Source organism: Orycteropus afer, unplaced genomic scaffold (assembly GCF_000298275.1).
Source record: "Orycteropus afer afer isolate SDZICR_OR568_19922 unplaced genomic scaffold, OryAfe1.0 scaffold00313, whole genome shotgun sequence".
NCBI classification, from domain to species: Eukaryota; Metazoa; Chordata; class Mammalia; order Tubulidentata; family Orycteropodidae; genus Orycteropus; species Orycteropus afer.
The window spans coordinates 624,826-650,536 of record NW_006921900.1 but is presented as its reverse complement, the minus strand read 5'-3'; the positions used below and the strand labels follow the sequence as shown (position 1 = coordinate 650,536).

Genomic DNA, 25,711 nt, shown 5'->3' with positions numbered 1-25,711 from the left:
ACTCTTCTTTGCTTCAGGTGAGAGGAGACCAATAGTTGCATCTTAGATGGCCGCTCAAAAGCTTTTAAGAGCCCAGTTGCTACTCACCAAAGTAGGTTGAAGAACAAGATTTTTGTCTATTATGTTGTGGTAATTGAGCCTGGTGTCTATGGTTCTGAACTGGTAGGTCCAGTGATTCTCTCTCAAAGTGTATGATTGTCTTTGAGAGGTTACTCCAACTCTGTCTTCTGTGGCTTCTATAATGTGTGTGGCTAGTTTTGTAGCACAAGTATATACCTAAGATTATCTTCAAGTAAATCTATCCTTGGTCTAGAGTACCTTCCTGCTCACCCACCCTCACCTGATCTTCTCACTTGTCTATGCATTTATCTGTAGCTTGGTGTTTGGTGTTACTGGTAATGCAGTATTACACATATACTATTCTTCATCTCTATTGTCTATCTCTTATGTGCACTTTTCAGTGTCCTTCTTTTCCCCAGTGTCATCATACTGGTCACAGACTCTTGCTATACCATCCCTCCCTTCACCCAAATCAACATGTGACCCCAAATAGTCTGAGATTTTCCCTCCGCTTCCCTCCCAATCTCATTAACCTAGTAGATTACCCAGTCATTCTTCCAAGGAGTGGCTGGTGGGTTTGAACTGCCAGCATTCTGGTAAGCAGCCAAATACCTTGGTCACTATGCTGCCAGAGCTCCTTCAAGGACAAAGTCCTCTTAAATAACAAGGGAAGAAAATAATAAATAGTGCTTTGTGATTTTGTCATTTTGGTTTGCATTAGTACTTGGGATGATATTTATTTTCCTCTTTTTGTTTTGTTGTGTTTATCTCCTGGTGGCACAGTGTTAAGCACTTGGCTGCTAACCTGAAGATTGGTAGTTCAAACCCATTCAGTGGCTCCACAGGAGAAAGACCTGGCAATCTGTGCCCATAAAGATTAAGTCAAAACCCATTGCCATCAAATCAATTCCAACCTAGAAAACCCTATAAGGCCATTTACTTTGTTATGTATGGTTGCTATGAATTGAAATTGACTCCACAGCACCTAACAAGAACACAACTTATCTCCCTTTGTTTATAAAGTGTTCATCACTTTTCACAAAGCAAAAGCTTTTTTTCTAAATCAACTTTATTGAGATATACTTTATCTACAATAAAATGCACCTGTTTTAAGTGTACATTTCCATGAGTTTTGACAAAATTGTATACCTGCATAATCACCAACACAACCTAGATATAGATTATTATTATTAGTCTGAAATAATATCCATATGCCTATAAGGAAGGCCAGTTAATACTACTATTATTCAAATTTACTCACTAACCACTAAAGCCAAAAATGAGGTAATTGAAGTTTTTATCAACTTCTGCAGTCTGAAATTGACCAAACATGCAATCAAGATGTGCTGATTATCACTGGTGATTGAAATGCAAAAGTGGAAACAAAGAAGAATCACTGGTAGTTGGAATATTTGGCCTGGGTGATAGAAATGATGCTGGAGATCACATGATAGAATTTTGCAAGACCAGTGACTTATTCATTGCAAATACCGTTTTTCAACAACACAAACGACAGCTATACATGTGGACTTCAGATGGTGTACACAGGAATCAGATTGATTACACCTGTGGCAAGAGGCGATGGAAAAGATCAATAAATTTACTCACTAACCACTAAAGCCAAAAATGAGGAAACTGAAGTTTTTATCAACTTCTGCAGTCTGAAATTGACCAAACATACAATCAAGATGTGCTGATTATCACTGGTGATTGAAATGCAAAAGTGGCCAAAACAAGGCCAGGAGCTGATTGTGGAACAGATAGTCAACTGCTCAGATGCAAGTTCAACTTGAAATTGAAGACAATTAAAAGAAGGCCATGAGAGCCAAAATATGACTTGAAATATATCCCTCCTGAACTTAGAGCCCATCTAAAGAATAGATTTGATGCATTGAACACCAATGACCGAAAGCCAGAAGAATTGTGGGATGACATCAAGAACATCATCCATGATGAAAGCAAGAAGTCATTAAAAAGACAGGAAAGGAAGAAAACACCAAAATGGATGTCAGAAGAAATCTAAAACTTGCCCTTGAATGAAGAGTGGCTAAAGCAAATGGAAGAAATGACAAGATAAAAGAGCTGAAAGGAAGATTTCTAAAGGCAGCTTGAAAAGACAGTCAATTATTGTTATGAAATGTGCGAAGACATGGAGTTAGAAAACCAAAAGGGAGGCACATGCTTGGCATTTCTCAAGCTGAAAGAACTGAAAAAAAATTTAAGCCTCAAGTTGTAATATTGAAAGATTCTATGGGGGGGAAAATATTGAATGATGCAGGAAGCATCGAAAGTGACTGGAAGAGATCCATATTTGTACCCATTTCAAAGAAAGGTGATCCCCCACAATGTGGAAATTATTGAAAAATATCATTAATATCACATGCAAGTAAGATCTTACTGAAGATAATTCAAAAATGGTTACAGAAGTATATTGATTGACAGAGAACTTCCAGAAGTTCAAGCTGGATTCAGAAGAGGATGTGGAATGAAGGATATCATTGCTGATGTCAGATGGATCTTGACTGAAAGCAAAGAATACCAGAAAGATGTTTACTTGTGTTTTATTAACTATGCAAAAGCATTCAATTATGTGGATCATAAGAAACTGTGGATAACATCAAGAAGAATGGGAATTCCAGAACACTTAAATTGTACTCATAAGGAATCTGTACGTAGACGAGGAGGCTGTCATTCAAACAGAACAAAGGGATACTGCATGGTTTAAAATCAGGAAGGGAGTGTGTCAGGGTTGTATCCATTCATGATACTTATTCAATCTCTAAGCTGAGCAAATAATTCAAGAAGCTGGACTATATGGAGAAGAAGGTGGCATCAAGAGAGGAGGAAGACTCGTTAACAACCTGCACTATGCTGACAACACAACTTTGCTTGCTGAGAGTGAGGATGACTTGAAACACTTACTAATGAAGACTGAAGAATATAGTCTACAGTATGGATTGCATCTCAATATAAAGAAAACAAAAATCCTTACAACTGGACCAATAAGCAGTATTACGATAAATGGAGAAAAGATTGAAGTTGTTAAAGACTTCATATTGGTTCTATGGTCAACACCAATGGAAGCAGCAGTCAAGATATCAGACAACATATAGCACTGGGCAAATCGGCTGCAAAAGATTTCTTTCAAGTGCTGAAGAGCAAAGATGTCTCCTTGAGGACTAAAGTACCCCTGACACAAGCCATGATATTTTCAATCACCACATATGCATGTGAGAGATGGACAATGAATAAGGAAGACTGAAGAACAGTCCATGCTTTTGAGTTGTGGTGTTGACAAAAATGCTGAAAATACCATGGACTGCTAAAGGAGCTAACTAATCTGTCCTGGAAGTGCAGCCAGAATGCTCCTTGAGAGCGAGAATGGCCAGACTTCTTGTCACCTACTTTGGTCAGTTGTAAGAAGAGACCATTCTCTGGAGAAGGATATCATGCTTGGTAAAGTGGAAGGTCAACAAAAGAGGGGAAGGCCCTCAACAAGATGGATTGATACAGTGGCCACAACGATGGGCTCAGATATAACAGGGGATCATGGAGCTGACACGGGACCAGACAGTGTTTCATTCTGCTGTACATAGGGTCGCTATGAGTTGGAGATGACTCAACAGTGCTTAGCAACAACAAAATATCCCTTCCCAGACAATCACCCCACCTCAACCCCAGGCAACTATTGATCTGTTTTCTGTCACTCATTAACAACCTGCAATGTATTAGATTTGTCCTTTCTAGGGTTTCATGTCAATGGAATAATACTATATAATACTCTTTTTTTGACTGGCTTATTTCACTCAAGGATCCCTGGTGGCACAGTGGTTAAAGCTCTCAGCTGCCAACAGAAAGTTCAGCTGTTCAAACCCACAGCACCTTGTGAAAGAAAGATGTGGCTGTCTGCACCCATAAAGATTTACAGCCTAAGAAACCCTATGGAGCAGTTCTACTCTTCCTATAGGGTCACTATCAGTCGAAATCAGCTCCATGTCAATGGGTTTTGTTTGGTATTTCACTCAACATAATGTATTTGAGATTCATCCACTCTGTTGCATGTATCAGTATTTTATTCCTTTTTATTGCTGAGCAATATTCCATTATCTAGATATGCCACAGATTGTTTATCCATTCACCTACTGATAAACATTTGAGTTGTTTCCAATTATTTTGCCAATTATAAATAAAGCTGCTATGAATATGGACATATGTTTTCATTACTTTTGGGTAAATACCTAGGAGTGAAATTGTCCTACGGTAAATGTAGGAGCTCTGGTGGTAAGTGGCTAAGGCATTTGACTGCTAACCAGAAGGCTGGAGGTTCAAACCCACCAGCCACTTCTGGGAAGGAAGATTGGGCAATCGACTTCCATTGTGATACTGCCTCAGAAACCTAAAGAGGGGTTGCTGTGAGTTGGATCTGACTTAATGGCAGTGAGTTTGTGGTTTTTTTCGTTATGGTAAACATAAAGCTCCCTGGTGGTACAGTGGATAAGTGCTCCGCTGCTAACCAAAAGGTCAGTGGTTTGATCCTACTAGTTGTTCTGCAGAAGAAAGATCTGTGAATCTGCTTCCATAAAGATTACAACCTTGGAAACCCTGTAAGGCTGCTATAAGTTGTGAACACCTCTGTCCTGTAGGGTTGCTATGAGTTGTGATTGAAGCAATGGCAACGGGCTCTGGTAGCGTAGTGCCTAAGGCACTTGCCTGCTAACCAGAAAGCTGGTGGTTCAAACCTACCAGCCACTCCTCAGAAGGAAGGTTGGGCAATCTACTTCCGTAGTGATACCTCGGAAACCCAAGGAGGGGTTGCTATGAGTCAGGTCCGACTCCACAGCACATAACAACAACAACAAAACATGTGTTTAACTTTATTAAGAAATTGCCAAACTGGTTTCCATAGTGGTTGCACAATTGTACATCATCACCAGTAGTTTATGAGGGTTCCAGTTGCCCCACATCTTCTTCAAGCCTTGCTATTGTCAATCTTTTTCATTCTAGCCTTTCTGGAGGGTGTTTAATGGCCTTTCATTGTGATTTTAATTTGCATCTCCTTGCAAAATGTTGCTAGCATCTTTCCCATGTGTGTTGGACATTTGTATATCTTGTTTTGTGAAGTGTCTGTTCAAATATTTTTAAATTAGAATTATGGTCATCTTGCTATTGAGTTGTAAAAGCACTGCATATATTCTGTATACAAATCTTTTGTCAGATGTAATTGTGTTGTTGTTATTGTTGTTGTTATTATGTGCCATCGAGTCAGCCCTGACTCATAGTGACCCCTCCTTGGGTTTCCGAGGAGTATCACTCCTTGGGTATCACTATGGAAGTAGATTGCCCAACCTTCCTACTGAGGAGTGCCTGGTGGGTTTGAACCGCCAGCCTTCTGGTTAGTAGTCAAGTGCCTTAGGGACTATGCTACCAGAGCTCCTAGATATAAATGTAGCATATATTATCTTCTCTTGCCTTTTTTAGTTATCTCTCTTTTTTTTTTTTTTTAGCAGCTTTATTGAGATATAATTTACATGCCCCTTTTTTGGGTTCTTAATAGTGTCTATTTAAGAGTGGCATATTTAAATTTTGATAAGGTTCACATTTTCATTTGTGTGTGTGCATATGGCCCAAACTTTTCGTGTTCTAAGAAATCTTTGCCTCCCCTAAAGTTGTGAAGATTTTTTTAATGCTTTCTTCTAGAAGTTTTTTGGTTTTTAACTTGCATTTAGATCTATTTCAAGTTAATGTTTGTGTATGGCATAAGGTAAAAGTTGAGGTTCATAAAAATTTTGATTTTGCTTTTTTTTTTTTTTTAAGTAAAATAATAAACAGAACACAAAGCAAACTACAGGTTGAAAGTTCAGGTCATACACCAAACGGGAAATGGTCACTGATTTCTCAATGTCGCCTTGTCAAAGAGGTCATTGTAAAGCAAATGCCATGTTTTGAAGTTTCATGTGCAAATGTGTTTCAGGTAGCAATACCGGTATACACACTTCCTGATATATCCATTCATGATTATTCATTCCCACCACTTAGATCTGATTAAAGTAAAAGTGAATTAAAACTTAAGGTGAGCGTGTGGATACATGGCAAGAAGAAGTAAAAGAAAATGTTGAATCCTACTTTGCTCCCAATAGACATAAACCCCAGGTAGCATGAGTAGTTGCCTCTCAGATTTGAGAAGTCTGCCAAAGCTTCTTTTCCTACTGATTTGACTCAGTGAGTGTCCTAATTCCCATCATTAAGACACACACCTCAAAGGTAAAGCATTAATTAACTGAAATCCCCTGTGATATTGCACATGAATAAGAGAGAAGGGCTCTGGTTTCTTTATTAAATCAATCAACAATTTCTTAGAGAAGGTAATGCAAGCCCCACAGGAGTAGAGATTGTACTGTGGGAGGAAAAGGAAAGGGGAGAGGTGTAGAGCAAGGTATAGTGTTCTCATACCGGAACTAAATTTGCTGACCTAAAAACTGGAACGCAGAGTCTAACAAAAGATATTATTTTCTGATTTGTGACATTTTTAAAATGAAAGGCTTAACAATGACTCTAGGTTGAATCCTCTGTCTTTGTTTGAACCATCCCAGAGTATCCAGAATATCTGGTTGCCATTTACCATTGCCTCCAAATGGCAGGCCAGAGAGTGAAGGCTGTGGAGTGGAGCTGGGGACAATCACTGGAAGATCCCAAGCAGCAAGGAGAACTGAGCACTAGAGAAGCCTGGGGCCGAGAGGGAAGTGGGTAGCTGACACCCACAATGTAGCCTTGCCTAGTGTTTTGGTTCTCTAGTGCTGCTCTAACAGAAAACCACAAATGAGTGGTTTGAGTAAACCAGGATATATTCTCCTACAGTTTAGGAGGCTAGAAGTCTGAGCTCAAAGTGCCAAGCTCTAGGGACTGGGTGAAAGCCCCATTACCTTGGGTTTCAGCTCTGCTTCTTTCTCCCAACCCACTGAAGCTGGAGACTTTTCTTAACTCAGGCAGCTGCTGGCTGCTGAGACTGGCAAACCCAGGGTCAACAAGTAAAAAGGCACAGTCCCAAGATTATCAAACAACATGGCAAGCCACTAGTTCAAGTCCAGAAAAATTCCAAGATCTGCAGGGCATGGCAGGCTACCAAATGAGGACTTAGCTACATGCAGGGTCCAAGCATAACCAAAAAGCTGTAGAGACCTTTCTCAAAACTTCTCTTTATATACTAGAAGCAGACCACATCCCTAAGATAGCTACTCACCTGCCCCAGTAGATTCCACCATAGGGTTGATTACCAGGCCCAACATGAGGAATAGCTACATCCAACTGCCCAGCCACTTAAAACTAGGCCCTGCCAAGTTGACACAACCTTAACTACCACACCTAACATAGAGAACAACTTTTGGGTCATGGTCATACCCTTAAAAAATAGTCTGCTGTGGGGCAGAAGGGATGCCACCATTCTGGTCATCATCCCCTTAATTTAATACCTATATCCTATATTATGCTTTCTCCTTTTACTGACTTCCAGGCAGAGCCAAAAACATGGGACACAAATTATACATAGAGGAAAATACAGAGTTAAGCATTAAAACAATAAAATTATACAAAACTTTATTATTTATATATAAAATGTTCATAACTCGGAAAGTCAAGTTACATCAAGTTGTTTGTTTAGAAGGAGAAGCATTGGCAGTAGTTCTTGCTCGAGTCAGGAGAATTAGGCAGGTTTCACAATATAGAGTACACTTTTCAGTCAGTAGTAGTGCTTCAGGAGAAATATTTCACAGATCATTCTTGTAACTTCCAGAAAAGTCAGCCAGCCAGATCTAGGTTCAAACTTCTTTACGAAGCCATTTTCCTACAAAATAATAAATTTAACATCAGTGGAAACCAAGTTTGCTGCAATAAAAAGCAAAGAAACTTTCATCTTAATAATGTGAAGAATTTATCTTCTCTGTTTGCACCTTGACTAATTTCATTCTCATTATTATGGCACAGTAATTAAAGCACTCGGCTGCTACCTGACAGGTTAATTCATTGTTCAAAACTACAGCGACTCCATGGGAGAAAGATGAGGCACTCTGCTTGCATAAAGATAAAGCCTTGAAGACTCTGTGGGGCAGTTCTACCCTGTTCTATAGGGTCACTATGAGTTAGAATTGGCTCACAGGCAGTAGGTTGGTATCTTCCTTCTAGAGCACCACTGTACAATAGAAATATAAGCTACATATATAATTTTAGTTTTTTAGTAGCCACATTTTAAAAAGTAAAAAGAAATGGTGAAATTATTTTTAATATATTTAATTTTATATATCCAAAAATTATCATTTCAACATGTAATCAATGTAAAAATTATCAATGAGATATTTACCTTTTTTTAATCATACCAAATCTTCTCAATCCTATGTGTATTTTGTACTTAATGTTGTTGTTATATGCCATCAAGTCGGACCCAACTCAAAGCAACCTCTCCTTGGGTTTCTGAGGCAGTATCACCATGGAAGTAGATTGTCCCATCTTCCTTCCAAGGAGTGGCTGGTGGGTTTGAACCACCAGCCTTCTGGTTAGCAGTCAAGTGCCTTAGGCACTATGCTACCAGAGCTCCTTATAACATATCTCAATTCAGATTACCCACACTTCAATTGTTCAATAGCCATATGTGACTAGAGGTTGCTGTATTAGACTACACAACTCTGAAGGATGGTCTCATTTTTTTCTTTCTCTTCCATTCTCCACTGTCTAACATTGAAACAGAAATCAGTGTTTGTAAACTGCATTGTATTGCTATTTATGAGGACTCACAGTGAATCCAGATTTAATCAATGCTTTGGAGCCTATGATCAGGTTATTACAGTTTATTCTGTATTCTATTCTATTCTTCTATTACAGTTCATTCTCTTTTTGATAAGACATAGTTTAAACAATCAAACAACCAAAAAAATAGGCTACCCAGTGAAGTGGAGACTATATTTAATTAATTTACTATTTATAATTATAGAGTATCCTTACTGAAAAGTATCTCCGAGATCATCCAACCTGATGCCCTATCTTATTTTTACCAATGAGAACTGAGGCCCCCACAAAATATATGTGTGTGTATGTGTGTGTGTGTGTGTGTGTATAAGAATAAGTAACTGTTAAGGTTACTCAAGGAGATCTGGTGGCATAGTGCCTAAGGCATTTGACTGCTAACCAGAAGGCTAGTGGTTCAAACCCACTCCTCAGAAGGAAGGTTGGGTAATCTACTTCTGTAGTGATACTGCTTTGGAAACCCAAGGAGGGGTCGCTATGAGTCGGATCTGACTTGACGGCAATGCATTTGGATTTTTTGTTTGGAAGGTTACCCAACTTCTTAGTGCCTAGGCCTGGATTGGAACATAAACACTCTCCTTTCCACTCCACCACATAAACTACAAATTTCCAACCAACTGCTAAAAGGATTAGAAAACAATAAAAATTATTTTTTTAAATGTTCATTTAGCAAACATTTGCTCTGCATCTAGCCGGTTCCAGATTCTGGGATTACAAAGATGCCTTCAAGGAGTTCATAGCCTAGTGTGTCTAATACCAAAAAGTAAACCAAGCATATCTCTTTGATGTTTGGAAGAGACTCAGGAACTCTTTGGTGGCTTGGAATCATCTTCATGAGCATCACCAGCAAAGCAGATTAACACTAGTCAGGGGTGCTTTCCATTTGAAAGCCTGTCCAAAAGAGCCAGCTGGTGCTTATGTGTTAAATGTAGGTCATGCTCTTTCTCCATGCTGGGAGACATATGCTGTCAGGCCTTAACAGAGAAAAGAAATTGCTTCATCTCTCTTTTTCCTCTTTCCCTCCAGCCCTTACATACTCAGACATTTCCCCTAAGTTCTAAGTTCACATCCACTTCATTGTTCATTTTCTGAAATTCTTCATTTGGCAAGTATACTTAGGCACTCTAAGATGATTTTTTATCATTATTATGACAGTCTAGGAGCTCTGGTAGCATAGTGCCTAAGGCACTTGACTGCTAACCAGAAGGCTGGCAGTTCAAACCCACCAGCCACTCCTTGGAAGGAAGGTTGGGCAATCTATTCCGTAATGATACTGCCTCGGCAACCCAAGGAGGGGTCAATGACACATAACAACAACAACATCATTGTCTATTATGATTGGATAATTAACACATCATCTCTCATATACATTCAATTTCTAAAGTAAAGAGAATTAACAAAAGAAAAATTGACAAATTAAGTTGTATGAATATAAAAATTATTGAACTATAAAAAATTAAAATTAAAGGAAAAGACTAGGAAAATATTTTCATTTGCCATGAAAGAGTTTATTCAAGTGTAAGAGAAAATCATCAAGCCCTCAATAGCTGAAAAAGCAAAGGCTATTAGAGAGAGAGAGATGAATCATTATAAGTATATGGGGAAAATTCAACATTACTAGCAAAGAAATTCACATTTTAATATAACATTGTTTTTGAAATCTGTTAAGTTCATCTTAAAATTTTAAACCTCTTTGAATTATGTTTAATAGTACCATCCAATGCCAATGTAAGGCTGGTGTGACCTTGTTACATTGACACGATCCTTTTGGAAAGCACTATGCATTCCATTATGTACGAATGTGTAATTATACTCATATTTTATGAACCAGTAATTCCATTGTTAGAAATTAATCATGAGACAGTTTTCTAAAATATGGGAAAAAAACCTATACCCACGTCCAGTATTGTAGTATTGTTCCTAAGAGGGAAAATTTGAAAACAGCCAGAATGTCTCATAATTTGGAATTGGTTAATTAAACTGTGATACATCACATTGGTGGAATATTCTGTAGCTATGAGAAATGTTAACATGGAATATGTGACACAGTGTTAAAATATTTATAAGAAAATATTACATGAAAAAATTTTCATGTATACCTTCTTGTAATTGCATATAATGTGCATATGTGGATATATTAAGGTGGTAGTGTGATTTTTCTTCTTTTCAAAAGCATTCCTCATAATGGTACTGCTTGTATCTTAAAACCATTGTATAAAAATAAATATACAAGTATGGATTCAATATCTTGTTAGTACTATAGTAGTAAACCAAGAATGTCCAAATCAGATTATTTCTGGGAATAGTAGTAATTTGAAGTCAGTTACCCTGGTTTCAAAAAAGCCTAAAGCATGAAATAATATACTGTATCAATAACCCAAAGAAACTCAGACCCTCACAATTTTGAAAAGATACAGACAAATGCCATGATGATATTGCCACCTCCATAAAGATTATTTATTCATTTATTCATCCAAGAAATATTTTCCAAACATTGACCACATGCCAGGTACTGTTTTAAGCAAGGGAAGCACACTGAAACAAAACATACAGGATTCTGGCCCTCACGAAGCTTTAATTCTTGTCCTAAAGACAGACAATTCTTGTCCTAAAGACAGACAATAAGCAGATAAACAAATAAATATGTAATGTGATATCTGGTAGTATTAACTGTTATGAAGGAAATAAAGCAAGGTATGGGGATAGAGCATGGCAGTGTTACAATCTTAGATGAGTTGATCAAGAAAGACTTCTCTAAGAAGGCACCTTTGGAGCACCGACCTAAGCTAAAGGAGGAAGGGAGCTGTGCAAACTACTGGGAGGAGATTATTCCAGGCAGAGGTGCCAAGGTCCTGAGGTTGGAATGTGTTCACAAAATCTGTAGCTACAAGTGCACAGGAGGAATTCACAGAGAATGAGATCAGAGATGTAGTCAGGGCCCTGATCATGCAAGGCTTTGAGTGGGATGGTCAGGACTTTGGATTTTTGTGTCCAGAATGAAGAGGTGTCTTGGAGGGTTTGATTAGGTCAGGGTATGATTTAATTTGGGTTTCTAAAAGATCACTCTGGCTGCTATATGGAAAATAAACTATATCAGGGCAAGGATGGAAGCAGGGAGAATGATAGGAGGCTACTGATGTAACCCAGTGAAGGAGGAAGGTAGTTTAGAGGCACTCAATACATGATATTTGAAGGTGTAGCCAGTGGAATTTCCTGATGGATTGGGTGTAAGGTATGAAGGAATGGCATCAAAGGAAACTTCCAAGACTTGTTGTTGTTGTTGTTATGTGCTGTCAAGTTGGACCCAACTCATAGCGACCCCTCCTTGAGTTTCTGAGGCAATATCACTACAGAAGTAGATTGCCCCATTTTCCTTCCAAGGAGTGGCTGGTAGGTTTGAACCACCAGCCCTCTGGTTAGCAGTTAAGTGCCTTAGGCACTTTGCTACCAGAGGCACCTAAAGATTTTTCCTGAAGGGCCCACAGGTACGGAGAAGTGTTTTTCCTTAAGTCCTGCATCAATATCATGCATTTTTGCATGACGTAAATTATATTTCACTTTATTTTTCATTAAGTGATTTTAAAAACTCAAGTTAAAATTCAAAAGAAATATAAGAAGAGTTTGCCCTAAAATTCTATTTAATTAAAGGATCTATGGGAGCTCTGGTAGCATAGTGGATAAGACACTTGCCTGCTAACCAGAGGACTGGCGGTTCAAACCCACCAGCCACTCCTCGGAAGGAAGGTTGGGCAATCCTACTTCTGTAGTAATACTGCCTCGGAAACCCAAGGAGGGGTCGCTATGAGTCAGGTTTGACTCGAGGGCACATAACAACAACAACAACAAATGAGGATAATTATGTATCACCTCACTGCTAAATCTTAACATCTTTTGGAAATGCTTTTGTCAAACTGAATGCTTATGCAATCATCTACATGTCTCTGTATGTCCATTTGTTGTTGCTGTTGTTATGTGCCATCGAGTCAGACCTGACTCATAGCGAGCTCTCCTTGGGTTTCTGAGGCAGTATCACTACGGAAGTAGATTGCCCCATCTTCCTTCCGAGGAGTGGCTTTGGCCTCAAATTCACTAGATCATTAGAGCAAGGTCACTAAAAAAAATAAATAAATAAAATCTTGACCTCGAAAAGCACAAACTAACTGTACATTCGTACTTTCAAAGGGACTTTCTTTTGGTATTAGAATAGTTTTAAGAATTATGTATTTAAATTTCTTGAAATTTCCCATATAACCCTTATACTTGTACAATATTTGACAGTTTACAAAATACTCTTACAAAAACACTAATCCTTTAACTACCCTGCTAGGTAAGTATTATCATCCTATAAATGTGTGTGGGTGTGTGTGTGTAACCTGAGTCTCAGGGTACATCACTGATTCGCCTAAGGTCATGCCTCCAGTAAGTGGGAAAACCAGGATGCAAACCTCCAGGTTCAATGATAGTTCATTCAGTATTTCAACAACAAATATTGGTTGAATGCCTTCTATGCAATAGATCCTATGCTAAATATGGGGTACGCAGTGATATTTTAAATAGACATGATTGTTCCCATGTGGAGTAGAATGTTGAGTGTTCATTCCTCTTCACTAGCACAGGCATGTTGTTGTTGTTGTTATGAGCCGTCACGTCAGACCCGACTCATAGCAACCCCTCCTTGGGTTTCCGAGGCAGTATCACTACGGAAGTAGATTGCCCTGTCTTCCTTCCAAGGAGTGGCTGGTGGGTTTGAACCGCCAGCCTTCTGGTTAGCAGTCAAGTGCTTAGGCACTACGCTGCCAGAGCACAGGCATAGAACACTTCATTTAAGGGAGAGAAAGAAGGAAAGCCAGCTGGCTCAAAAGGAAGGGCGATCCCAAGGGAAAAGATATGAGTTTCATCTTAAGCACATTCTAATGATTTTAGGAACCATCCTTTCCTTGTGAATGCTGGAGACAGCTGGAATGTAACACTAGTTCTCAGAACTAATGAGATCCTATCCATTTTCAGCACTTCATACTGGCAGAGTGGACAGGAGAAAATAAGGGTAAATGTGGAAGAGGAAAACAAAGAGAGGTGAGAAGCAGCAAATAAGATAGAGAGAAGAAAAGAAAAGTGACTCAAGCTGGGAACAATGAGAAAGAAAATAAGGAATGAGATTATGAATCCCCATTATAGAAATAGCTCTCTTATTTTTTTTTTCCCTTTAGGGCATTTGTTTTAAAACTGAAAAAAAAAAAAAAAATACCATCAAGTCCATTCCAACTCATAGTGGCACTATAGGACAGAGTAGAACTGCCCTATAGAGTTTCCAAGGCTGTAAATCTTTATCGAAGCAGATTGACTCATCTTTCTCCCATAGAGCAGCTAGTGGGTTCAAATCTCTGACCTTATAGTTAGCAGTTGAATGCCTTAACCACTGCACCACCAGCGATCCTTTATCTGCTTTAGATAGTGATTAATATCCAACTGTAGTTGATCATATAACTTGTTGTTGTTGTTATGTGCCGTCGAGTCAAACCCGACTCATAGCGACCCCTCCTTGGGCTTCCGAGGCAGTATCACTACGGAAGTAGGATTGCCCAACCTTCCTTCCGAGGAGTGGCTGGTGGGTTTGAACCGCCAGCCGTCTGGTTAGCAGGCAAGTGTCTTAGCCACTATGCTACCATATAACTTATGGAGGCTAAATAGATTTAATCAGATTCCCTCAATGAAGTTAGATAATAATAATAACTAGAGCTCCTATAATAATAACACTAAATGTGTATTGAGTACTTACTTAGCAGTCAACTGTTCCAGGTGATGTATGTACAGGTATACCTCATTTTATTGCACTTAGCTTTATTACACTTTGCTTGATTGCGTTTTGCAGATATTGCACTTTTTTTTTTACAAATTGAAGGTTTGTGGCAACCCAGAGCATGTCTACTGGCACCATTTTTTCCAATGACCTGTGCTCACTTTGTGTCTCTGTGTCATAGTTTGGTAATTCTCACAATATTCAAACTTCTTCATAATGCTATTGCATGGGATCTCTGGTGGCATAGTGCCTAAGGCATTTGACTACTAACCAGAAGGCTGGTGGTTCAAACCCACCAGCCACACCTCAGAAGGAAGATTAGGCAATCTACTTCTGTAAAGATATCGCCTCGGAAACCCAAGGAGGGGTTGCTATGAGTCAGATCTAACTCTATGACAGTGAGTTTGATTTTGGTTTTTAGTTTTATTGCTTACTTAATAGACTACAGTATAGTGTGAACATAACTTTTATATGCACTGGGAAACCAAAAGATTCATGTGACTTACTTTATTGTGATATTTGCTTTATTATGGTGGTCTGGAACCAAGTCCGCAATATCTCCAAGATACATATATTCACTCCTCACTTATTGACATGGTTAGGATCTAAAGAGCAGGTCATTCTGTGAAAATCAGTATTATGCAAAAATGGAGGATGACCACATTGGATCACAAAATGGAAAATGACTACATCATTCTATAACTGCCAATTTATGTCATTACATAACTGCCAAACCACTGAGAATCTTGGCTAGGCCAAGATTCTCTTAATCAGCATTATTCTTACCTTACACCTTGGCATTAGTTACTTCTAGACTTATGTCATTAATGTGCAAAATATTTGTATAGTAGATTTTTTACTATTATCGTAAATGCAAAACATTGGATAATGAGATAATCCTTATGCCAGTCCCAAAAGATGGGTAGCATTATTCCCTTGTTTTGTGGAAATAAGGCTTAAGGACGTGAAGCAACTTGTTCACATCACATATGTAGTAAACTCTGGAGCCAGGAAATGAACCCAGGTTTCTCTGATTCAGAGATGGTATTCTATGCTCTCCTTGTGTATCATATACATGATCCACATTTGAAATTTAATTGTAGGATTCTCTGGTTGTAGGCAAAATGGTCTTCTCCTATTTCATTACAGCCATGTATTTATAATTTGAAGTCAGAAAAATATGGATGGTTATAGTTAGGATAAGGTGACCTGATGGTGCAGTGGTTAAAGCACTCAGCTGCTAACTGAAAGATTGCCAGTTCAAATCCACCAGCATCTCCACAGGAGAAAGACGTGGCAGTCTGCTTCCATAAAGACCAAAAACCTTGGAAACCCTCTGGGGCAGTTCTACTCTAACCTATAGGGTCACTATGAGTGGGAATCAACTCCACAGCAACGGGTTAATGGGTTATAGACAAGTTAGTAGATCATGTGCTTTATAAGCAGTAGTTTTTGAGATTTTTCAGAGGGGTAGAAAGCAAGAAGGTGGTACTTATATCTTGCTAAAGTTGTGAAATGCCTCTTCTACTCTTTCCCTCTTCCTGTGGGCCATCAAGGGGAAATGAATCATTCAAAAGTAAGTTCAGAGGGGTGGAGACAAGACAGTGTTCTGCTAACACACTCCACCCAATCCCTGTACAACAGAGATGCAGAAAAACTGAGTGAAATACATAAAAAGAATGATCCTGGAACTCTGAGCATCATACAAGAGGATAAAGAATTAGACTAAGTGCTGATTGGAAAGGAAGATGGAGCAAAGACAGTGACTGGGAAGACAGAAGAAGCCAGGACCTGATAAAGTGTGGGCATTTTGAAGCACAGAAATCATCATACATGGGTGAGAATAAACCTACTTCATGGAATCCACACTACAATAGAGGCACTGTGTGGACAGATCTAGAGAGGATGAAGGTGAGCAGAATATGCAGTAGATCTGTGAGCTCTGGTAGCATAGTGCCTAAGGCACTTGACTTCTAACCAGAAGGCTGGCAGTTCAAACACACCAGCCACTCCTCGGAAGGAAGATAGGGCACCCTGCCTCAGAAACCCAAGGAGGGGTCGCTATGAGTAGGGTCTGACTCGACAGCACATAACAACAACAACAACAACTGGGACAGTAAAGAGCAGGCAGACAGGCCAGATTTCTAGCGGCACAGGCAACCGCAGAACAAGGAGGGAGCCAGAGAAGGGGAGTGAAACAACTCACCACTAGTGAGGACCCAAGTGAGGGGGAAGGCCTGTGGTGGTGGCAGTTGGGGACACTAGAGTCCAGGTAGCCTCCTTTTTGATTGAATCTAGGCAGGAGCTGGATAATCCGCTGTGTGCACACAAAAGGGCACCTGACCCACACTGGCGAATCATGACTATAAAGGTATATTCTCTGCTCTAACACAACCTCCTGGCAACTAGGGGTGAATCCTCTTCCTGCCCTCACCAAGCCAGTGGCTAGGGACATCCCTCTAGCTTTCCCCCACCCACTCAATTCCCTGGCCACCTCCTCAGCTGCCCAGCCACCCGATGCTGGCACCTGTTGCTGTGCCCCAAGCAGACAGAACCAGTGTCTGTGGTTTGCCCTGCCTGCACTTGTGTCACTGATAGGTCTTACTCTCACTGAACACAAGAGGCACACCCCTGAAGCCTCTTCTCTCAGAGGTGCTCATTTATACCAGGCGCCTCCCACCTCAGTAGGCTCATACTCCAGTGGATGATACCACAAACACCTGCTACCAGGGCTGCCACCTGACCAAAACTACAAAAGCTCCTCCTCCTTTTTTTTTTTTTCCTTCCCTTTTGGTCTTCTTTTTCTCTTTTTTTCCTTTTTAGTTGTTCATTTCTGCATCTTTCTCTTCTACTTCTATGTTTACCAATCTTTCTTTTCTTCCATCTTTTTAATTTTTTTTCTCCCTTTTTTTTCCCTGTCTCACGCAATGAGAGAACTTTAACTCTCTACTAGTCAGCCATATCAACAGTACCTACCATCTCGCCCAACAGGTGAGTGACACCACATGTTCCTTCACCTGTGGCTCAATCACAGACAGTGGACAACACTGGCAGCTCCTCTTCACACAGAGACCTGCATCCACATTCCCACCAGTTATTCCACTAACCCAGAAACAGGTGGGGAATGCCCCAGTGCTGCCAAGCTAACAACCAAAGAAACATGCCTGCCCAACCCATCTGGGTATATTGAAACAAAGCAAAAAAAAAAAAAACAGGGTGAAAGAAATCAACACATAATCAATGAATAAAAACAACTTCAAAATGTCTTGGAGATAGCAGACAACTTTCAATTCAAACAACGAAATAGGATGAGAAAGCACAAGCAAGTGATCAAAATAAAGAATTAGAAAACTTCCCCGAGGAAGAACAGGTAACAGAACTACCTGATAAGAAATTCAAGATACATATATAGGGCCTTCCAAGAGCTCAAGGAAACCATAAACAAAAGCAAAGAAAAGACAGTCAATACTCTAGGAGAATTCAGGAAAACAATACAAGAGCAAAATGACAAAATAAATAGACAATTAGAAATCACACAAAAACAGTGACTAGAAATCCAAGAGATTAACACTAACATTACAGAGATAGATAACACCTTCCTATTGGAAGGACACAAGAATGGATTAGCCAGCTAGAAGACAGATCCCTTGGCATCAATTTGTATGAGGAAAATCAGAAAAGAATGAAAAAAAAAAATGAAGCAAACCTAAAAATTATATGGGATATATCAAGAGAAATAACCTACATGCAATTAGAATTGCAGAACAGGAAGCAAAAGAAAACAAAACAAAAGACAGAGAAAACTGCCAAAGACTTGCTAGCAGAAAACTTCCTCAAAATGGTGAAAGATGAAAAGATATCCATCCAAGAAACTCAACAAACCCTGTACAGGATAGACTCCAAAAGAAAGTCACCAAGACTCCAAAGTCACCAAGACATATAATCAAACTTTACAAAATCAAAGACAAAGAAATAATCTTGAAAGCAGCTCAAGAAAAGTGAAAATCTACCTACAAAGGGCAACTAATAAGACTAAGCTCTAATTTCTCACCAGAAACCATGCAGGCAAGAATGCAAGGGGATGACGTATATAAAACCTTGAAATGGAAAAAAAAAAAAGAAATGCCAACCAAGAATTATATATCTAACAAAACTCTCCCTCAAATAAGATGGTGAAATTAAGACATTCTCAGATTGTTGGAAAAACAATCAACATAATCCACTGCATAAATAAAACAAAGGAAAAGAACAACATTATTATATCAATCAATGCAGAAAAGGCATTTGATAAAATCCCACATGCATTCCTAATAAAAACTCTCAACAAAATAGGAATAGAAGGAAAATTCTTCAACACAATGAAGGGCACAGATGCAAAACCAAGAGTCAACATTATTCTCAAAGGAGAGAGTTAAAGCATTCCCCCTTATGAATGGGAACCAGACAAAGATGCCCTCTAACACCACTCCTTTTGAAGATTGACATTGTTATAGATTACATATTATTTGGTTCCACAAATCAACACCATTGGAAGTATGAGTCAAGAAATCAGAAAATGTATTGCACTGGGCAAATCTGCTGCAAAAGATCTCTTTAAAGTGCTGAAGAGCAAAGATGTCTCTTTGAAGGTTAAGGTGCACCTGACCCAAGCCATGGTGTTTTCAATACCCTCATGCATGTGAAAGCTGGGCAATGAATAAGGAAGACCAAAGAAGACCTTTTGAGTTTTGGTATTGGCAAAGAATACTAAGAGTACCATGGACTGCTAGAAAAGCAAACAAATCTGTCCTGCAGGAAGTGCAGCTGGAATGCTCCTTGGAAATGAAAATGGCCAGACTTCATCTCACCTAAGTTGGTTATGTTGTCAGAAGGGACCATTCCCTGGAGAAAGATATCATGCTTGGTAAAGTGAAAGGCCAATGAAAAAGGGGAAGGCCCTCAATGGGATGGATTGACACAGTGGCTGCAACAATGGGCTCAGGTATAGCAAGTATTATGAGGCTGGCACAGGGAAATATTTCATTTTATTGTGCGTAGGGTTGCTATGAGTCAGAGCTGACTCACCGGCACCTAACAACAACAACAACATCACTACACCTATTCAACATTGTGTTGGAAGTCCTAGCCAGGGAAATAAGGCAAGAAAGAGAAACAAAAAACATCCAAACTGGCAAGAAAAAGTAAAACCCTCTCTATTTGTAGATGATATGATCCTATACATAGAAAAGCCCAGAGACTCAGTAAGAAAACTACCGGAACTGTTTGAAAGTGACAGGGTACAACATCAACATATAAAAATCAATTGTATTCCTCTACATCTGCAAAGAGATAAAATACTTAGGAATAAATTTTACCAGGGCACAAGAGAGCTATACAAAGAAATCTACAAAACGCTACTGCAAGAAACTATAAGAAACCTACCTAAAAATATACCATGCTGATAGATAGGAAGACAGAACATTGTGAAAATGTCAATAACAATCAAAGCAATCTATAGATAAAATGTAATCCTGATCCAGATTCTATCATCATTCTTTAAGGGAGTGGAAAAACCAATCACTAATTTTATATGGAAAAGAAATAGACCTTTGATAAGCAAAGCACTACTGAAGAAACAAAGTAGGAGGTCTCCTGCTCCTCAAAACCTACTATACAGCCACAGTAGTCAAAAATCCTGGTATTGGTACAATGAGAGACAGTGTCTGTCACAGTGGATCTTTGACAAAGGGCCAGACTCCACTGAATGGAGAAAAGAAAGTCTCTTTAACAATTGGCACTGGCAAAAGTGGGTATCTACTTGCAGAAAAATGAAACAAGATCCGTATCTCATGCTACATTTAAAAAAAAAAAAAAAACTCAAGCTGGATCAAAGACCTAAATGTAAAACCTAAAACTATAAAGATCATCAAAGAACAAATTAGGGACAAATTTAGGGGCCCTAATATATGACGTCAGGAGCTCTGGTAGCATGGTGCCTAAGGCATTTGACTGCTCACCAGAAGGCTGGCAGCCCACCAGCCACACCTCGGAAGGAAGGTTGGGCAATCCTACTTCCGTAGTGATACTGCCTCAGAAACCCAAGGAGGGGTCGCTATGAGTCGGGGCCGAGTTGACAGCAAACAACAATAACAACAATATATGGCGTAAATAGACTATAAAACATAGTCAAAAATGCACAAACAGCAGAAGACAAACTAGATGACTGGAACCCTCTAAAAATTAAATTCTTATATGCGTCAAAAGACTTTTCCAAAAGAGTGAAAAGAGAACCTAGAGATTGGGAAAAATATTTGGCAATGACATATCTGACAAGGGACTTAGCTTTAAATTTTATGGAAAACTTTGACACCTCAACATCAAAAAGATAAATAATCCAATTAAAAAGTTGTCCAAGGACATAAACAGGCACTTCATCAAAGAAGATATTCAGGGGTCCAACAAACACATTAAAAAAAAAATGCTCATGATCATTAGCCATTAACCAAAAAACTAAACCCACTGCCATCAAGTCGATTTTGGCTCATAGCAACCCTACAGGACAGAGTAGAACTGCCACCTAGGTTTCCAAGGCTGTAAATCTTTATAGAAGCAGGCTGCCTCATCTTTCTTTCACAGAGTGTTTGGTGGATTTGAACCACTGACCTGTGGTTAGCAGACTTAACCACTGCAAATCAAAACAACAATGAGATGTCATGTCACTTGAACAGTAATAGTAAAGTTCAACAAAACAGAAAACAACAAACGCTGGCAAGGGTGTGGAGACCACAGAACTCTCATACACTGCTGGTAGGACTATAACATGGTACAACCACTGTGAAGAATAGAATGACACTTCCTTAAAAAGTTAGAAATAGAAATACCATTTGATCCAGCAATCCCACTACTAATCATATATCCTAAAGAAGTAAAAGCCCAGAAGCAAATAGATATATGCACACTCATTTTCATTGTAGCACTATTTACAATAACCAAGAGATGGAAACAACCTAAAATATCCATCAGTGGATGAATGGATAAACTCATTTTCATTGTAGCACTATTTACAATAACCAAGAGATGGAAACAACCTAAAAATACCCATCAGTGGATGAATGGATAAACAGACTTTGGTACATACATACAATGGAATACTATGCAAGGTTAAAGAATAACAAAGACTGCACAAAACATGTCACAACGTGGATAAACCTGGAGGACACTATGCCAAGTGAAGTAAGTCCATCAGAAAAGAACAAATACTGTGTAAGTCCACTATTACAAAAAATCAAAGGTTTACATACGGAAAGAAACATTTTTTGATAGTTACAAGTGGTAGAAGGGGAGTGGAAGGAAAATTGCTAGGCTAGGTAAGAGACACATATGGATTTGGATGAGTGGAAAGGATTACCTTATAACAAAAGTGGGTGACCAGAATAACATCACTAAGGAAAAAGAAGACACAGAGAGGTGCACAGGAGTTACAGAAAACAAAGGCAAACACTATTACATACAAAATATCTTCTTGTTGTTGTTATATGCCATTGAGTCGGACCGACTCATAGCGACCCCTCCTTCGGTTTCTGAGGCAGTATCACTACGGAAGTAGATTGCCCCATCTTCCTTCCGAGGAGTGGCTGGTGAGTTTGAACCACCAGCCTTCTGGTTAGCAGTTAAGTGCCTTAGGCACTATGCTACCAGAGCACCCATACAAGATATAGCATTGATAATATTTTTTAAAAAATTAATCTATAAGAGGATACATAGGTAGACAGGCAAGTTGCTCAGGCATGGGTAGGCGAACAGAATTATACATATGACCATACGTATGTTTGGCAGATGATATTTCTACATACATATTTGTATATGGTATAAAAATAATAGAACTAACAGGTCAAAGTTATGATAACTTCTTGGCCACAACCAAACATTAATAGTTTTAAAAGACAAACTAGAAGGTATCAGCAACATATATATAAATAGTTAGTAGCCAAAATATTCAAATAAATTCTGCAAATCAATAAGAAAAAGAGAAAATAATAGGAAAATGGGCAAAAGATATAAACAAGCAATTCTCTAAATAAGAATTTCAAATGGGCTGTAAATATATGAAAAGATGCTCAATATGAAAAGATGCTTAATCTCACTAACAATCCAGGAAACATGAATTAAAACAAATAGACTAGATACATTTGTTTAACTCAACAGTTTGGGGAAGTTTTCACAGATTGCTACTACCTAATATTAGGAGCTCTGGTAGCGTAGTGCCTAAGGTATTTAACTGCTAACCAGAAGGCTGACGGTTCAAACCCAGCAGCCACTCCTTAGAAGGAAGGTTGGGCAATCTACTTCTGTAGTGATACTGCCTTGGCAACCCAAAGAGGGGTCGCTATGAGTCAGGTCCAACTCCACGGCACATAACAACAACAACACTATTTATTTATACTTATGAAAATATTTATGAAAAAGTATTCTATTTTCTATGAATATATTCAATAGCATGTTTTGCAGTGTGGGAGGTCTGAGAGAGGGTCCATGGGGATATAAATGCTTGTCTATGAAGTTTTAACTTTTTTTAAAGGCAGATGTATTCATACGTAACTAATTAAAAATTATTATTTAAAAAAAATAAGTGTTAAGTGGATTGGGACATAAAGGAAAGCATACCTCTGAAGGTGTGTTCTTACCAACTTACCAACATGAGTTCCAATAGAATGCCTCACATAGTATTGGCTTTTTGAGGCACTCCGAAATACTAACTGATAAAGTAAAATTTTATTTGGAAAATCTTGAACAAAGATTCTTGCTGGGATGTTTTTGTTACTAAGGCAATGCATGGTACAGTGATTTTTTTTTTTTTAATCAATAAGCTTTAATAGCCCAGAATCTGTTATATTAGAAAACTGAAAATAAATCCATTTGTACATAATGGATTTGCAAAAATTTACACCAGTATCTTGCAACATAAAAATACTTATATATTATGTATACTTTTGTACTAGACCATATCTAGTACCAACTCTTTCTGTATTAATCCTACAATTGTCATGACAACCTTAAAAAAAAAAGTCTCCACTGAGTCAACCCCAGTTCATGACAACCACAAATGTGTCAGGAGGTTAGTAGTTGAGTGCAAACTTTTGGCAGCACCCAAGAGAAGAGCAGGAATCCAGGAAACTGAAAAAATGTACAAACGCCAGGTCCCAGAGTAGAACTGTGCTCTACAGGGTTTTCCATAGCTGATTTATTTTGAGAAACAGATCACCAGACCTTTCTTCTGAGGTGCCTCTGGGTGGATTCAAACCTCTAATCTTTAAGTTAGCAGCAACCACATTCACCATCTACACTACCAAGGGAGTCCCCTGACAACCTGAGCAAAAGCTAAGTCCTACATTAGAGTATCTATCCTGTTCTAAAGATGCATTAGAAAGATGCTTTATTAACCCCCAGTCTCACTACTGGAACTGCACTGTAGTGTACTGTAGTGCAACTGTCAGGAATGAAAACTGAAACACAAGTGTCTTTCAACTATAAAGTTCTAGGATTCATTGAAATGGAAAAGAACCAGAAAGTAATTTTTATTTTAAACATTTTTTAAAAAAATTAAAACAAACCACCCAAGGAAAATAGAATCCTTGGGTAATTTTTTAAAAATTGGTTTAGGAAACTGTCAACTCCTATTCCACAGAAAAGAATAATGGAAAATATTTTCATCACACATACCCAGCCTCCATTTTGCCTTATCCATTCTGCTGTGTTATCCATTATGAACTCAGCCACAAAATAAGATATCTCCTTGTAAGTATCCACATCCAGGGCAATTTGCTCTCTTAGAAGTTTTTTGATGAGTATACCTCCAAATGCAAATATGGTCACAATCCTTCCCCAGTTAATGATGCCGTCTTCGAATTCTTTTTCCATCACTTGATTGAATATGGTTTTGGCAATATCTATGGAGATGACATCAAAATTGTCCAAATATGTTTTCAAATTCTTTTCAACTTCTTTTTGAACTGAGAAAGCAACATTCTGTAACACTCTGGATGTTTTACTTGGACCAGTGCCAGGCTGTGGTATCTGCAGGACGTACTTCAGATAGTCCTGGGCCAGCACGTAAATAAATCCAAACTCACAGTCAGTCATCTCCGTCCTGGTGCAGAGCAAAGTTTTGAGCTGGTTCACTGGAAGCTGTAGAGGCAATGTGAAGTGAAAACGCACAGACTTGGACAGGGTTATGACACATAATGATATCTGGAGGCTGGTGGAATTTCTGTTTGCATCACTTGATAGTATCCTTCCTCCTAATTACATGCGTAGGCTGTCTGTGAAAGAGAAAGTTTAAAAGGCGAAAGAGAAAAATATTTCGAAGAGAGAGGTCACTTCCTCATCCTCTAAGTAGTTTATTCAGCATTAAATCTTAAATGCAGCCCAGTAGCTAAAAATATATCAATGAAGACTATCACTACCATTTGGAACGGAGACCAGAGAAGAAGCTAGGTAACAGAGTTGCTCTGGCAATATATCACCCTTGGTGCTTTGGTACTAGGGTCAGGGTGATTGGGGTAGGGGGAGAAGAAATTATATCCCTTTTGTCTTCTCCTTTAGTCTTAGTTATCTAATGCAACTATAACAGAAATACCACAAGTGGGTGACTTTAACAAATTTATTTTCTTACAGATTAAGAGGCTAGAAACACATTCAGACAACTGGCTTTAGGGGAAGGTCCTTGTCTCTTCAACTTCTGCTTCCTAGTTCCTTGGAGATCTCCATGTGTCTTGGCATCTATCTTACCCCATCTCTTGTTTAGGACAACTTGCTTGTTTAATTTCTTTTATATCTCAAAAGAAATTAACTCAAGATACATCAAGCTAATCCTGATTTATTAGCATAACAAAAACAACCCACCCTCAAACAGGATTATAACCACAGACATACAGGTTAGGATTTACAACACATATTTGGGGGGTGGGGGAAGTCACAATTCAATGCATAACACCTCTCATTTACTCTAGAAGTTTTGATAGAAAACAAAGTTCTGCTTCAAGCCAGAACCCTTAATTCATGTTCCTAAACCAGATAAATTATGCA

The 25,711-nt window shown here is 38.7% G+C and overlaps 1 protein-coding gene across 1 annotated transcript; it reads right to left on the bottom strand.

The window, feature by feature from the left end:
* Nucleotides 1–7,792: 7,792 nt before the first annotated feature.
* On the bottom strand, nucleotides 7,793–24,766 carry BCL2A1 (BCL2 related protein A1). Its single transcript, XM_007951818.1, has 2 exons — nucleotides 24,347–24,766; nucleotides 7,793–7,897 (listed from the first exon to the last, which is right to left on the bottom strand). The coding sequence occupies exons 1-2, from the start codon at nucleotides 24,764–24,766 to the stop codon at nucleotides 7,793–7,795; spliced, it is 525 nt and encodes a 174-aa protein (XP_007950009.1).
* Nucleotides 24,767–25,711: the final 945 nt, after the last annotated feature.

Excerpts from the sequence above, each read along its gene's own strand:
- BCL2A1 (XM_007951818.1), bottom strand. The coding sequence starts at position 24,766 with ATGACTGACTGTGAGTTTGGATTTATTTACGTGCTGGCCCAGGACTAT. Across the intron at positions 7,898-24,346 it reads TAAGGCAAAATGGAGGCTGG|GAAAATGGCTTCGTAAAGAA; the intron begins GTATGTGTGATG and ends ATTATTTTGTAG.